This window comes from Mus pahari, chromosome 21, assembly GCF_900095145.1.
Source record: "Mus pahari chromosome 21, PAHARI_EIJ_v1.1, whole genome shotgun sequence".
In the NCBI taxonomy this organism is placed as follows: Eukaryota; Metazoa; Chordata; class Mammalia; order Rodentia; family Muridae; genus Mus; species Mus pahari.
The window spans coordinates 34,084,205-34,098,392 of record NC_034610.1 but is presented as its reverse complement, the minus strand read 5'-3'; the positions used below and the strand labels follow the sequence as shown (position 1 = coordinate 34,098,392).

Below are 14,188 nucleotides of genomic sequence, written 5' to 3'. Positions count from 1 at the left end.
CCTGCCCTGCTCCCCAACCCACCCACTCCTGCTTCCTGGTCCTGGCATTCCTGATTTCAATTCCCAGCAAATGCATCTTCTGGCATGCAGTTGTATACACAGCAGAGCATTCATACGTTAAGTAAATAAAATTTAAGAAAAAAAAAGATACTTTGGCACTATATCATCTTAGCAAAGCAATAATAGATTACACATACACACACACATGCATATATATATGCATAGACACACATTCATACATACACACAGATGCGCATACACACACCTGTGTATATGAATATGGACACAGACCCACATAAACACAAACCCACATGTGCACATAGACACATACATACTACATAGGCACAGAGTTTTGATCTCTATTTTTAGAGTCCCAAGCATGGATTTCCTCCTGTTGAGTACGCCGCAAATCCAATAGAAGTTTGTGCGGTAACCCCATGAGAGTTGCCAGTGTTTCACACCATGCCTGTCAGGTCAGCCCTGTAGCTCAGAAGGGCAGCTGTGTAAGATTCATGGTGACATAGCACTTTCCAGTGCTACAAATGCTAGCCTGCAAGGAGGAAGCTCCACTCCTGCTTGGTTTCTGTGCAGCTGAAGTATGTGATGTCTTCAGCAGAAAGGTCCTACCGTCTAGTTCTGGCTGGCATCTCAGAATAGCACGGCCTATACTGTTTGGGGTAGGGTGGGGTTCTGGCACTTTGCAGGCCAGCAGCTCATAGGGAGGCCTCTCACACATGATCCCGGCATTTTTGTTCAGTAGTCTGGCTTCTGGGAGCAGCATCATTCCTCCGCAGGATACCTGCCTTTACATTCTTTATTATTAGTAGTACTCTTCACTTGTGATATAACAGCTCCCCATATGGCTTGTCCATAATCCTACATTTTAGTTAATCCTTTCTCTTTATCTCATCATAAAATACTTTGCAGTGGTTTTTTTTTATAATGATTTAGGCTAACCTATAGTATGGATCATATATAATTTATATAATCCATATCTAGTTTAGAAAAGTCTTTGTTAAGAGGTTTTAATATGTAATATTATAGTTTTAAAGAGGGATACTGTATAGGATAAGTAGTGTGAAATATAAATTTAAGAGATACAAAATATTTTCATAATTATTTTAAAATGTTTAAATGATATGGTCAATATTTACTTGAGGAAAACTATTTAGAAATTAAGTTGAGGATTTGGGGGATAAAAAAAAAAATCACCAAACTTAAGTCTGCTTGTGGACGTTGTACATCGTGGTGCGCACTAGGCTCCGCACCACGATGTATATCTGCGTGTGTGTGTGTGTGTGTGTGTGTGTGTGTTTCCATCCATCAGCCTATCCCAATACATTTAGTTCCTTTCATGAACACGGGCAGGGAAGGTTATTNAAAAAAAAAATCACCAAACTTAAGTGTTTCTTCTTCCTTGCAAAATTTAAAAGAGCATGTCATACGCCTACACGTTTGAAAAATCTTGCATCATTTCTGGAATCCTTAAAGAACAACAGAGGACCTCACTGAAACACCCCGTCTCTACATCCCTAGTGCAGCGGGCCACAGCTGAATTAGTTGAATATATTTTATTGCCAGAGTGTTCCCATTGCAAGCTCCATCACTGCCATAGTCTCAGTCTGCCTTCAAGTGGTTCGTACCAGTGTCCCCGTAAGTAGGAGTGTAAACCGCTGTGGCTCATGTGCTCTTGGTTTACCTTTCAGCGGGCCTGTGTGATGTCACCGAAGGGACTGTCGTCCCAGAGGATCGCTGCAAGTCTCCCACTTCCGGTAATCTGGTTTTATTTCATTAATAATTATGAGTTTTTTAAAAAAAAAAAACTAAGATGGCATATTGGTATATTTTTTATCCACACTTAAATTTACATATGAGAAGCATATCACCTGTCTTAAAGTTTTATCTGCTTTAATAAGTGAAAAGAAATAGCATGTGCTAATTAAACATTCATCACTTGTGTCTGCTCAGAGTTGTATGATTGCTCAGTTAGCTCTCTTACAGTTACAGTGTTAAATGTGTTTTTTACTTATTATTAAATAGACGTTCTAGTTAGGCTTCTAGATACTTCTAGATCTATGCCTCTAGATACTGCTGGCAATAGTTACTAGAATGGAGTGAAACAGAGAAAAGTTGGGGCTTTTTTAGTTGAAAATTTGGTCTTTCGGTAGTTATTAAATCATATCCATTCCAATACTGTGACAGATTTTTTTTTTTCCCTTTTTGCACAATGATAGGAATCAAACCCAGGACCTAACCCCAAATGTTATTAAAGGTGTCAATACATGTAACCCCAGGTAAAGAAATGGACTCTTAGGAATATTGAAGCCTATTTAGATTTTTTTTTTCATTTCGATTGAGGTCATTTCTAGTATATTTATGGGCTTATTAAAGCAGCTTTTTTTTTATTTGGAGATGAGACTTTATATGGCCCATGTATATATTAATATATATCAGTAATATTGTTTTTAATACACTTGAGAATCCTTAGAAAATAAAATCTTGAGTTCGTTATTGTAAAAGATTGAAGCTTTGCTAATCTTTAGTAAATTTAACTTCATTATTTTAATTAAGTATTATTTTTTTACCTAGGAATCTTCATTTACTTTCTCCTATAAAGATTTTTCTTGGTTACTTAACACCATGTTTAGGTTTCTGTCTCTTACTAGCATTTCTCTTATATTGGAAAGACTTGTAAAGTGAGATGTACTGCCAGGAGTTTTTCATATCACTCTCACATTTCAGTTTGCACTTCGTTAGCCCTAAGTTGGAAAGAACCTTTGTGTTTACTTTTCATAATTGTTTTTTCTAATGTTACACAAATTGATCATTTTTTCTTTCAAAATTAGAGTTCACTAGGGCAGGGGCCCATTGGTAAGTGTTTGGCTCTCAGGAGATGTGAGCTTGTTCCGCTGAAGCCACACAGAAAAGCCAAAGAATGGTGATGTGTTCTTGTAACTGGGAAAATTAAGACAAGTGGACCCCTAGGGCTTGTAGGACAAGTTCCAGGGCAAGAGCCTGTGCCTCAAAACACAAGGCAGACAGCACCCATGGGATGCCACCTAGGGTTGTTCTTTGGCCTCCACATGTTATGCATGTGAGAGTGCATGTGCACATTCACATGTGTACACACACACAGACACATGAGCATGTACTCACACACACATATGAGCATCCGCTCACATAATCTCTCCACACAGGTGTTTTGTTTTGTAAACCTCCTATTTTGTCCTATCTCACTTGCTGCCTGCCGCACATAGCTTTCCTGGGCATAACCCTCATGCGGGCCTGATATCTTTCTAAGCAAAAGTTAGAACTGTCATGTGTTTTCATTGTTCCTTCCAACTGCATCAGTGAATTTCTGCTCTTCCCATCAGCACTGTCAGCAGCAATCCATGGAGGACATGACCGCAGTGGGCAGTGTGGACATGGGCACTTAGCTTGTTTAGTGACGTTCAGCACAAATAAATTGTTTATCTTTTCATCCTATGCCAAAACTTGAAATGGAAGATACGTGAAACATTTAAGAGTAACACATAGTTTTAAATGAATGCAAAGGGATAGTGAAATACAAGTATAGAAATATAGAAAGTGCAAAAATTTGTACTCCAAATCCTACTCCAGAGATCCTCAAAGTAGAGGAAACTCACACATGGCTCAACATTTTAAAATACATTTTGCTTATTGGTTCAGATGAAAACTCAGCTTATTTTTAACCCGGACATGACCCTACTTGTTCCCATTGATTCTGAGTCTTCTATCCAGTGTGGAATGTGGAGTTAATGTTGTAACCTCAAGGACATGCATGATAAGACCTGAGTTTCCACTCTTAAATATAAACCTTGTAATGATTCGGACGGCTTCTACTCCTGCTCCGATGGTAGGATTCTCCAAGGAGCCAACTCTGTTCTCACACATCAAGGACACATCCCAAACTTCCTAGGAAGACCTGGCTTCTAAACCACGCCCATGTCAGTGTGCAGACCAGACACATGGAACTCCTGCAGCTTGGCTGTGTGTCTCTGTGATGGTCGTTAGTGGTGGTCTTTATTTTTGCAGCCTCACTATCTTACTCTTAACACTTACAGTTGCTTTGCCCATATCCATATTTACTTCCTAATTGAGAAATAAAGGAAAATTTATTATAATTCAGTTTTCTTTCTGGCAAATTAAAGTCTAATGATTAAAAACAGATTGAATTGACTCAAAAAAGTCACATTTTTTCTTAATTTATATATTTTTTGTATTTTGAGATCATCCTGGCTAGCCTGGAACTCACTGTGCAAGCCAGGTTGGACCCTGCTTCCTACGTACTGAAATTAAATGTGGCCACACCTTGTTTTGTTTTGTTGTTTTTTTTTTTTTTAAAGTTTCTTCTTTTAATAGCATGAAAATAACAACAACAAAAAAAAACTTGTCTGAAATACTTATATGAGATAGGATATAAGGAAATACAATTGTCAAGTGGCACATTGTAAATTATTAAAAGCAATAGTTAATATTTTAAAAGCATTTGTATGAAAGAAAAATGGTATGTATAAAACAGAAGTAGAACTTAAAATGAGTCCCTCTTAAATACTAAAAAGAGATCAATATTTAAAAGTGTAAGTACCCACGTGCCTTCTGTCAAAACTTAGGTGCTGACCAAAAATTATACATGCAAACGGAGGAAACTGGGGTCTTTTAAATACTATAAACAATCAGTGTGGTCGGCTGCTCAGATAATTATTATAAAAGCTCTCTTCAGAAAACAGGCCAGAGAGTTTCCCTTTGCATTTATTTTAAAATAAACCAGTGATCTGTCTGGAGCTGATGCCATTGCTGCCTGCCGCTGGATACACCAAATCCGCAGAGGTAGTGCCCGGGAGGGAGGCTGGGCTTGGCTCGGCCAGCACTGAGAAGTGGCACTCTCTTTGTGGTGCATGTTCATAGTAACAGAGATAGGAAATAGGAATCTGTTAGACTGTGTTAAACTAAAGCTTCACACATAACATGGGGTAAATGCTGCCTTTTGGTGTTTATATATGGCCTGAAGAAAATGAGATATTGTAGATGTCTAGTGTTTGTTTAATTACAGTAATCTGGCAGATTTAAATAAACTTTGAAACTTGTCATGTGTTGTCATAGAAATTAAAACAACCAGTAGCAAGCATTTTCAACTATATTGCATGACATCAAACATTTCTCTAATATTTATATATGGAGCTACTACCCTGATATTAATCTTGATGTGAACTACATAAATAAAATTATTATCAATATCCATTTTACCATAAATTGTGAAGTCATTTGGTAGCAGAGATGACAACATTTTAAAATGTGAACGTTTTCATGGCCATCATACTCTTTAAGTATATTGTATTTGTATGAAAATAGCTATATCTATTTCTAATCTGGAATTATTACTGAGATCAATGTTGATTTTAGGATAGTTCTGTGAGATTTGGGAGCACCTATGGATGCTATTGACAAAAACAGCATGGCTTATTCAAGGAATAATGTCTGCAAACCTCTGTGTGACTGCACTCTGCCCATGCGGCAAGGGTTTTCTGGGTGAGAATGTCTCCCTGGCCATAGGACAGAAGGTGATTTTGGGGGCTGTGGGGGTCAAGTTCAAGGTTTTGTGTTTCTGTCTAATTCACTAAGGTTAATTTTATTGGAATTCTTCTAAGCATAGAAAAGGAAATCTTTTTATTTACCTCCAATTCTGTCTTATATATTTGCGTCAAGCAGAAAAGCTTGATTCATTTAGCTAATTTTAACTAGTGACTTCTCCATGCAATACACACCACAGGTCACAGATGGGTTGTAAAACAGAGTAGAAGTCTGCTGCAGTGAGGAATGTCATTTGTGTGTAAATTTAAAATACACGTAATTAAATGGTGGCCATTGTATCAGAAAGGTAAAGTATCATGAGGGCTTAAGTAATCCCCAATTGGGAAGGTGGTGAATATTTAATCTATCAGATATGTTCAACTGTACTTAATAGGTTTCTAAATGTCATATTTCCTTTCTGTGTTCCCTAACTTACAAAATGCAGTAAGATTTTGCCCAGTTATTATACATTAAATAAAAATTATTAGATATAAATTTTTATATAGTAGTGTCTGCTATAAGAGATTGTATACTATTGAATGCAGTACTACAACAATCTCATAGTTGTGGTCACCAGTTCTTGATGGTCACCAGGATTTTAGTCTTTGATTGTTGCTGTGTTGTTTGTGACTGACCGTGTGCCCATTCCTCATGTTGTCTTTATTTGTGTAGGTTCTTCATCGCCACACAATTCAGATGATGAACAAAAAGTGAATAATTTTATAGAAAAGGGTATAGTATCTTTATTTTAAAGTATTTTGTTTTCATTTATACTTAATTTATCTAGTTTACGCTGAATAGATTTTGACATTTTATATTAAAATATTATTTTCAGTGAAGACCCAAAGCAGAAAGTTTTCCAAGATGGTAGCCAGTGATCTAGGTAGGAAATAGAAGTTTTTATTTTGTTTCTAATCATTGCTCCATGCAGTGCTAACCCAACACCAGAATATGATCTACTGCATTGCATCTTGTGTATGTTAATTTGTTATTCCTTTGCTAAATAATAATCTTTGGGCTGTATCTATTCTAAATGCATTTGGGAAATAATTCTTAAAATCAGTTAAATTGGGTTGTGGCTCTTTCTCTTGACTCACAGAGTGAATTATTCTGTTAACTTTTAGTTTTGCTTTGTTTTCAAATAAAGCAGGGTTCAATTTATGCTCTAAATACCAAGCGTATACTCTCTTTTTAAACTGTAAATCAGTTTTCCTTTGTAGTTGTACTTGGATATTTTTTTCTGCCATTACTCCCATCTCTCCCATATTTCACAGTCCCATTTCAAAGGAATAATCTTCTAAAAGATGGCATTATCTGTCTGTGATCAATACCGCTATCAGGGTAATTGACAGTTTCCTGCCAAGCACTACCCCCATACACAGTTAAAAGATGTTTATGCTACTCTTGGTATTTTGTACATATTTTGTAATGAATGATCAGTCTAAGATTCTCAAAGTATAAAGCCAAAGAAGAAAATGAATAACCAAACTTGGAAACACAATCAAATTAGAGTTTCATGTGTCACAAAAAGTAGAATATTCTCCAATACTTTGAAAGTCTTAACAAAATATTATTATCGAAAGCACACATGCATGCGCGCGCACACATACACACATAAGTATTTGTACATGTATGTGTACATGTATATATTCCCTACATTTTTATCACATATTTCTTGGTTTTTTCATTTTATTATTTTGGGGGTGGTTGGGTGTATATATTTCTATATGATTATATTATGGGGAAAGCATTCCTGTGTGCACATACTTGCAAGCAAAGGACAATCTTGTGTATCATCCTTCAGGTGCCATCTACTTTGGTTTCTTTTCTTTTGCTTTGCACCGTTTGAGTCAGGGTCTTCCTCTGACCTGGAGCTCACTGAGTAACTGACTAGACTGATTGGCCAGGAAGTCCGGGGTCTTTCTCTCCAGCAGTCTCTCAGCTCAGGGATTGTAATGCACACCACTGTGCCCAGCATTTCTCCTGAGTGAGTGACATCACCATCCCAACCACATACACCTTTAACCTCACAAAGGTCAAGGAGTTTCTCTGCAGCAGGAAGAGGTTTTATTCTTCCTCACTTTATTCAGTTGAATTTTCAAAAATTACCACATGTTTTCTCAGCATTGTAAATTGAACCCTGTTTAGTTATATTAATGGTAAATGACTATTTGCCCTGTGGTCATTCTTAAATACGGTGGTTTATTCTTGGGTAAAGGGCTTTTTTAAAAATTATTTATTCTTTACTGTGGTTTCAAAGTAAATCTGTTAATAATAATTAAATCACTTTTATTATGTACTAACTTCGCAACTAATTTCTTTCTAGCATATCGTATCCTGTTACCTTCCAGTTGTCACCACTTTCTTTTCTACAGTGGTTTTGCTAAGTAACTTTTACAGTTATATTATCTGACCTGAAAGAATTTTCAGAATTACATTTGTTAATATAGTTTCAGTGTGACTTCTGGCCCTATGGCTTTATTTGCTTTATTAATGTGTCCCTCCCCGTGTTTTGCCTCTTTCAAGTAGATATGTAACTTCAGGTATTTTACGTTCAGCTATTTAAGGGACTTCATGGACAGATTTGCTGGGCTGGAGGCCATGTTTGGAAGTGCATGGCTCAGACCATGTTCATCTCATCTACGGTTTTCATGTTTCTCTTTTCGTCATGCCAACCAACACTTGTAGAAATGTTTCTTAGAAACTGTGTCGACTTTATTCATCTTTCCAAAGTTATTTTTGGAAAAAATTATTTTTAACCAGGAACATTTTTCTTACTTCCAATAGTTTTATTGTATTTTGCAAGATTTTTATAACATGTTTCTTTCTTGATATTGTTATATAGAAATAAAGGTAACGTCTCATGATTTTCCTTTTTCAAATGGAATCTGCCCTATATTCCATAGGGGAAGGTTTTGTAATTGAAATGTTCCTTATAGGATATGTAATCTCTATATGTATCTTTATATTATACTATCTATTTAGTAATAATTAGCATCAAATATGATGTTGAAAAATCAATAAACTATAATGTTGAACTATCAATAAACTGCCTACCTAGATTAATGTTTGCTATGGAACACTCTTCATAAAACTATTAAGACTTGAGTCTGGAGAGATGGATCAGCAGCAGTTAAGAACACTTATTACTCTTATGGAGGACCCAGGTTCAGTTCCCAGAACCCACATCCAACATCCCTTTACACCTCCAAAGCTGCTAGGTATGCACATAGTACACATACACACATGCAAGCAAAGCACTCATACACATAGACACTAAGTATTGTAAACGCTTAGCTGTAGAAGCCATGGGGACTCCTTCAGCACTGCTGACACTAAGTACTCCTCACCATGGCTGCAGCACTCAGCGATGTCCTTAGGTGATTGTGCAGTGACCTTATGGAGGAGAAGTTAGGCCACAGCTTGCTGCTGACGAAGGAACTGCCTTGCATTGCCGTTGAATGGTTCTGTTTCTCAATTTCACTTGGCTGAGAACAGTTGTGGCTGGCACCAGAGATAGTGTAGGGGTCACTAGAGGAGGTACAGGGTGCCATTCATACTTAGCATTATTTTAAAATTTATTTCTTTGAAATAATTTTCTCATACAATATATTTTGGTCATGTTTCTCCTTCCCCCAGGCATAGAAAATGAAGATATTTTTTTTTTCTCTCTTGCCAGGGCCTTAACAATGCTGCAGAGCTAGATGACCCAAGCAACTTTCTGATACAATTATCTATTGTTTCTCATAGCATTATACCAGCACTATAATTTTTCTTAATTTAATCAGCTTAGTAATCTCATGAACTGTTATTTCTCTGTTTTACAGATGAGAGTCCTGAGTATAAGTTATATGTTGACTGCACAGCTAAATAATGAAACAGAATATGAAATACAGTTCCACTAGTTCCACTGTCTGTACTATGTTATCTCTTAGAACAATTTGGTAAAAGCTATAAAGGTTTTATATACATTTATATGCATATATAAAATGTCCAATAGGAACATATTTTGCAATTCATAGATAATCTGTCATTTAAAATTTTAAGAGAGATTTATTGAAGGGAAAGAGTAAATTCTATCTGAATACCAACTCTTGTCCACCACTTTGGTATCCATTGCCTGAGCATAATATATAGTTCCTAGATGTCTAACTATCTTAAAAGTCACACTAGAGAGGGAACAGGAGCAAGCTGGAACACACTGGCCACTGACCCCAAAGCCCACCTGCTTGCCTTGGCTCCTTATTGGCAGCTAATCCAGGAAATGATTCTCACAGTGACTTTCTTACTCTTGTGCAAGAAGAGCAACACCTGAAGAAATAGTAGTGGAATAGGATGCAGTAACACCCATGGGCAAAGAAAAATACAAGTACATAATTAAAATGTTTTGATAGTTATAACAAAATACTATGTTGTGCTTTTCCCAGTATTCAAAAATTAGTGGAATTGTATTAGAATTGCTAAAGAAACATTTAATGATTTTTATATAGTACAAAAATCATGGTGCTAGACAGAAAATATAAGAAGGATGTGTTTGCATTTTCGAAGATAGTTGAGACTATATAGATTTGTTTCTAGTGGAAATTCAAAAAATTAAAGGAATTTAATGAAATTCAGAATTTTGTCACAGGTCTAGTAACTGAATCAAAGTGTATAAAAAGTACAGGATTTTTCTATGCCCACACTTGCTCTGAAATAATAACAGAGACCTGGTATGTTTGTTAAAAGCTTCAGGTACTCAGCTGGGCAATGTTCGCATCTATTCTAGCCTGACTCTACTGGCTACTCCCCAGCCACCTGCCTTGTGACCCACCATCTCAGTCTCCTCGGCTGTTTCTGCTCCATTGTGTACTCATGGCTACCCTCCCATGGGGACACTCCCATGGTGACCTCCTCTGACTCCTCTCTCCATGTGGGACCCCACACACAGGGGTCAGAAGTCCCACCTTAGCTCTCCTCCCCATCTATAGGCTGGTCAACTCTTTATTAACAAATCAGAGATGATGGAGAACCAGTTTTACACAACATTGAGGCAGGAGATGCTTCAATAATCAAGACAGCGCCAGTGTCCAAACTTCATCCAGATCTCTGGGCACAATAATCAGCATCTGAATATACAGTTCACAAAACTAACCCCCAACAAATGTGTCAATAAAACAGTTATAATTAATAAATTATTCATTTCATAGTATGTACTTCAAGACGGATTGTTTACAAATTAATTGTGATAGTTAATTTTTCTGTATTTATCTGTATGTTGAATTTTGGTTTTGAAATAAAAAGTTGATGGTCTGACATTCTATACATTTGTCTTAAAAGTTCCCCTCCCCCTTTTCTAAGAATATTATCACAGAATTTGGATAACGACCCACTAGGCTATCTACAAATGCATAACAAGTGACTGACATGCACCCTTGTGTTTGAGAAGTGTGAGTTGGTGGCTCACAATAACTGACCGAGCAGAGTAGTGTGGTCGGGAGCGATGAGGTCCATGACATAAGAGTCCTTTAAAAGTTATTTTTGAGATATGCAAAACTGATTTTTTTTTTTATTTCAAGCTTACTTGTTACCAATTTATTTATATTGGGCCTGTGATATCTGGTGAAAACTTCTATGGCTTCTTTGAAAGTCTTAATGTTGTCTTTACAAGACTGTATGAGGGACACGGGATCTTCTAACTCTAAGGTTATTCTACATCAAATATGAAAGCACCTGGGTATGGGAGGTGAATAGCTGTGACTGTATTCAGCTATTCTAATTTTGAATTGCCTTATACCTCTTGTCTCAGATTTAGTAAACTGCCTGGGAAGAGCCAATTGATATGTAAATGTGGCCAGTTGGAGTATGGTAATTAGCTTAGTGGAGTGACTCCCTCCCTACCCCAGGGCCCCGCCCAGTCTACCTAAGGCCCTTTCCTAACACTGCATTTGTTGTTTCTTTAGATGTGGAGGTTATGTACTATGACAGTTTACATGGCGCCCTTGTGGAGTAGCAGGGTCTGTGCTTTAAATATCTCCTAACCACCCAAACTTTAACCAAATGTATGCATTCATGTATTAACCAATTTTTTTTTTTCAAAATTTCACATAGGGAGCACTAGCCTCTGACGCATGCACTACCACTAACAGAATCGTTGTAGCAAACTGACTCCTAACATAAAACCACTTTCTAAACTAAAACAATAACTGATTTTGAGGATGGAAAGTGAATTCCAAGAAGTTTGAGGATGAACTTTTAATTTATCTATCATATTAAAATACCTGTATTTATATTTTATATAAATACCATGATTTTAGATTAAACATGATATATTTTTTTACTGAAATAGAAATGGAAGTATTTATACCAAATAATGGTTGTGTCAGATATGTTTATTATACAAATATTTTGATTTGCTTAGAGATATAGTTGTTTCTTGTATTCTAAATATTAACTTTAAAACAATGGTGAGTACAGAAGCCATGGCGTTGGGAGCCAGGAAGGCCTTGTATCCACATCCTAGCCTATTCTCATGTTGTTGCTTCATCTGCAACACAGTTCTGAGGAACAACTTTTCCCTTTGTGGAAAAGCCAAGCCTTCTCCTATAGCCCTAAGCAATCATTGTGATTAAGGAAAGAGTGCCTAACACTGCCTTAAAGGAGGAGCTTCAAGCACACAAAGATTACATCAAGTGAGTACACGCTCTAAATATTTGGAAGGAAGATTTGTTTCCTCCGCTCTTGATGTTACTAAACATAGTTTAATTACCCCAGAATCTCAATTTCGGGGTAAAATTATTCACTTCTATCTTGAAAATCAGTTGCTATGATAAATATCAGTCAAATATTTCTCAAAATTTTAAAAATATATTTTATTTTTCAGCAAAGATGTCAAGGAAATTAAGCTTGCCAACTGACCTAAAGCCTGATTTAGGTAAGTAGAATAAATATCCAAAGTAGTTGAACCTTAATGAGGAAGTCTGAGAGCTTCAGGAGAAGGTTCTGCCCCTGGGTCAGAGGAAGATTCCCCAAGTCAGAATGAAAATACACTACTCATGGTGTGTCAGCACAGTAAGGTAGGAAAGTGGAGATCTGAAGACAGGAGATTATTGTAGCTCACACTGAGTCAGGGTTACAATGACAAGAGTCTCGGCTATTTAGCACCTATTGAAACGGTATTTAGGATACACACTCAGAGAAAACAAAACCCGTATACACTTGCCTCTCTTACTTTTTAACAAATAAAATTTAGTCAAGCTTTCTTGATTACGGTTTAATATTTACTGGAAACTATTTACATCCCATCCATTCCAAAACCTATTTTAAATTCTCCACACTTAATTCCATACTAACTTACTATTTTTAAAATAGGCAACTAGTTTTTCCATGTAGAATGAATCTCTTATTAAAGATAGTCATCATTGCCTTTGATAGTAAATGAGGAATATTGTCTGTCTGATAATCCTTTTTTGTAGCTCATTCATTATGAAGACAGTGGGAAACTACTCAAACATTACACTTTAGTCTGTCTCATAGCAACTCTCAGTATTTTCTATTGACAAATGGGATCACAATAAAGATAACAAGGTCCACTCCATGCAGCAGTGTCTCTCAGCCTTCCTACTCTGTAACCATTTAATACAGTTCCTCACGCTGATTGGTCGTGACCCCAACCATACAATCATTTGGTTGCTACATCATAACTAATTTTGCTACTGTTATGAATTGTAATGCAAATATCTGGTATGCAGAATATCTGATATGTCCCCACAGGAATTGTGACCCACAGGCTGAGAGCCACTGTAGTACAAGCAAAGCCATGTTTCTGTCTAGAATCCCCCTCCCTGAAATGTCTGTCTTAATTCACGAGGTAGCACTAAAGGATGCTTTCGCTGAGCATTACCTGAGATGACGGAGTTGTCCCCCTCGTTCCTCCTCACAGTTATTAACTAGATTCTTTGTCAGACTGAGGTGTTGGTCCTGTTCAACATACTAATTTAGCATCTCTCTCTCTCTCTCTTGCTGCCATTTCTCTTACCACTTTTATACTGAGAGGAAGCCTGTGGTGATTAGTATAGGCATCCTAGTGTATAGCTATGATCAGAAAGTTCTGAGCATGGGAAATATAATTTAGTTGATTAATTTACTCTTAAAGAAGAGTGAAAATTAATCATAGAATACAAGCTAGCTCCTGTTTCCAGAAGATCAACATCCTTTATTATAAAAATGAAAATCTGAATGCCTTGTAGATATAGGTGTGTGTGTGTGTGTGTGTGTGTGTGTGTGTGTGTGTGTGTGCATATTTGTGTGTCATTGTCAAGGAATAAGTTTAATTGAAAATATTTATGTAAACCATAAAAGTATGATTTATAACTAAAAATATAAAAGTCATAATTTGAACCCAAGTATTTTTTAGGCTTACCATGTAATTTCTTAGGCTTATGATGTACATGTTTGCTCTAGAAAAGGATCCAGGATTTTCATCACACAATTGGAAAGGCTTATAGTTTCAGTAACAATAAACATTGCCAGTTAAACTTTAAGCTGACTGTCTTTTAAAGCTAGCAATAGATTTTATATATATATATATATATATATATATATATATATATATATA

At 36.5% G+C, this 14,188-nt stretch overlaps 1 protein-coding gene across 3 annotated transcripts in view; it reads left to right on the top strand.

Annotated features, from left to right (window-relative positions):
* The window catches only part of Stxbp5 (syntaxin binding protein 5), a 140,978-nt gene that overhangs the window by 108,730 nt on the left and 18,060 nt on the right, over nt 1-14,188 (top strand). Inside the window, exons 19-22 of one of the 3 annotated variants that reach the window (XM_021221150.2) lie at nt 1,707-1,772; nt 6,265-6,324; nt 6,428-6,475; nt 12,455-12,505. In XM_021221150.2, coding sequence (XP_021076809.1) covers nt 1,707-1,772; nt 6,265-6,324; nt 6,428-6,475; nt 12,455-12,505 — 225 coding nt within the window. The remainder of the gene's footprint in view (nt 1-1,706; nt 1,773-6,264; nt 6,325-6,427; nt 6,476-12,454; nt 12,506-14,188) is intronic. The other 2 variants (XM_021221148.2, XM_021221149.2) reach the window with 2 other exon arrangements.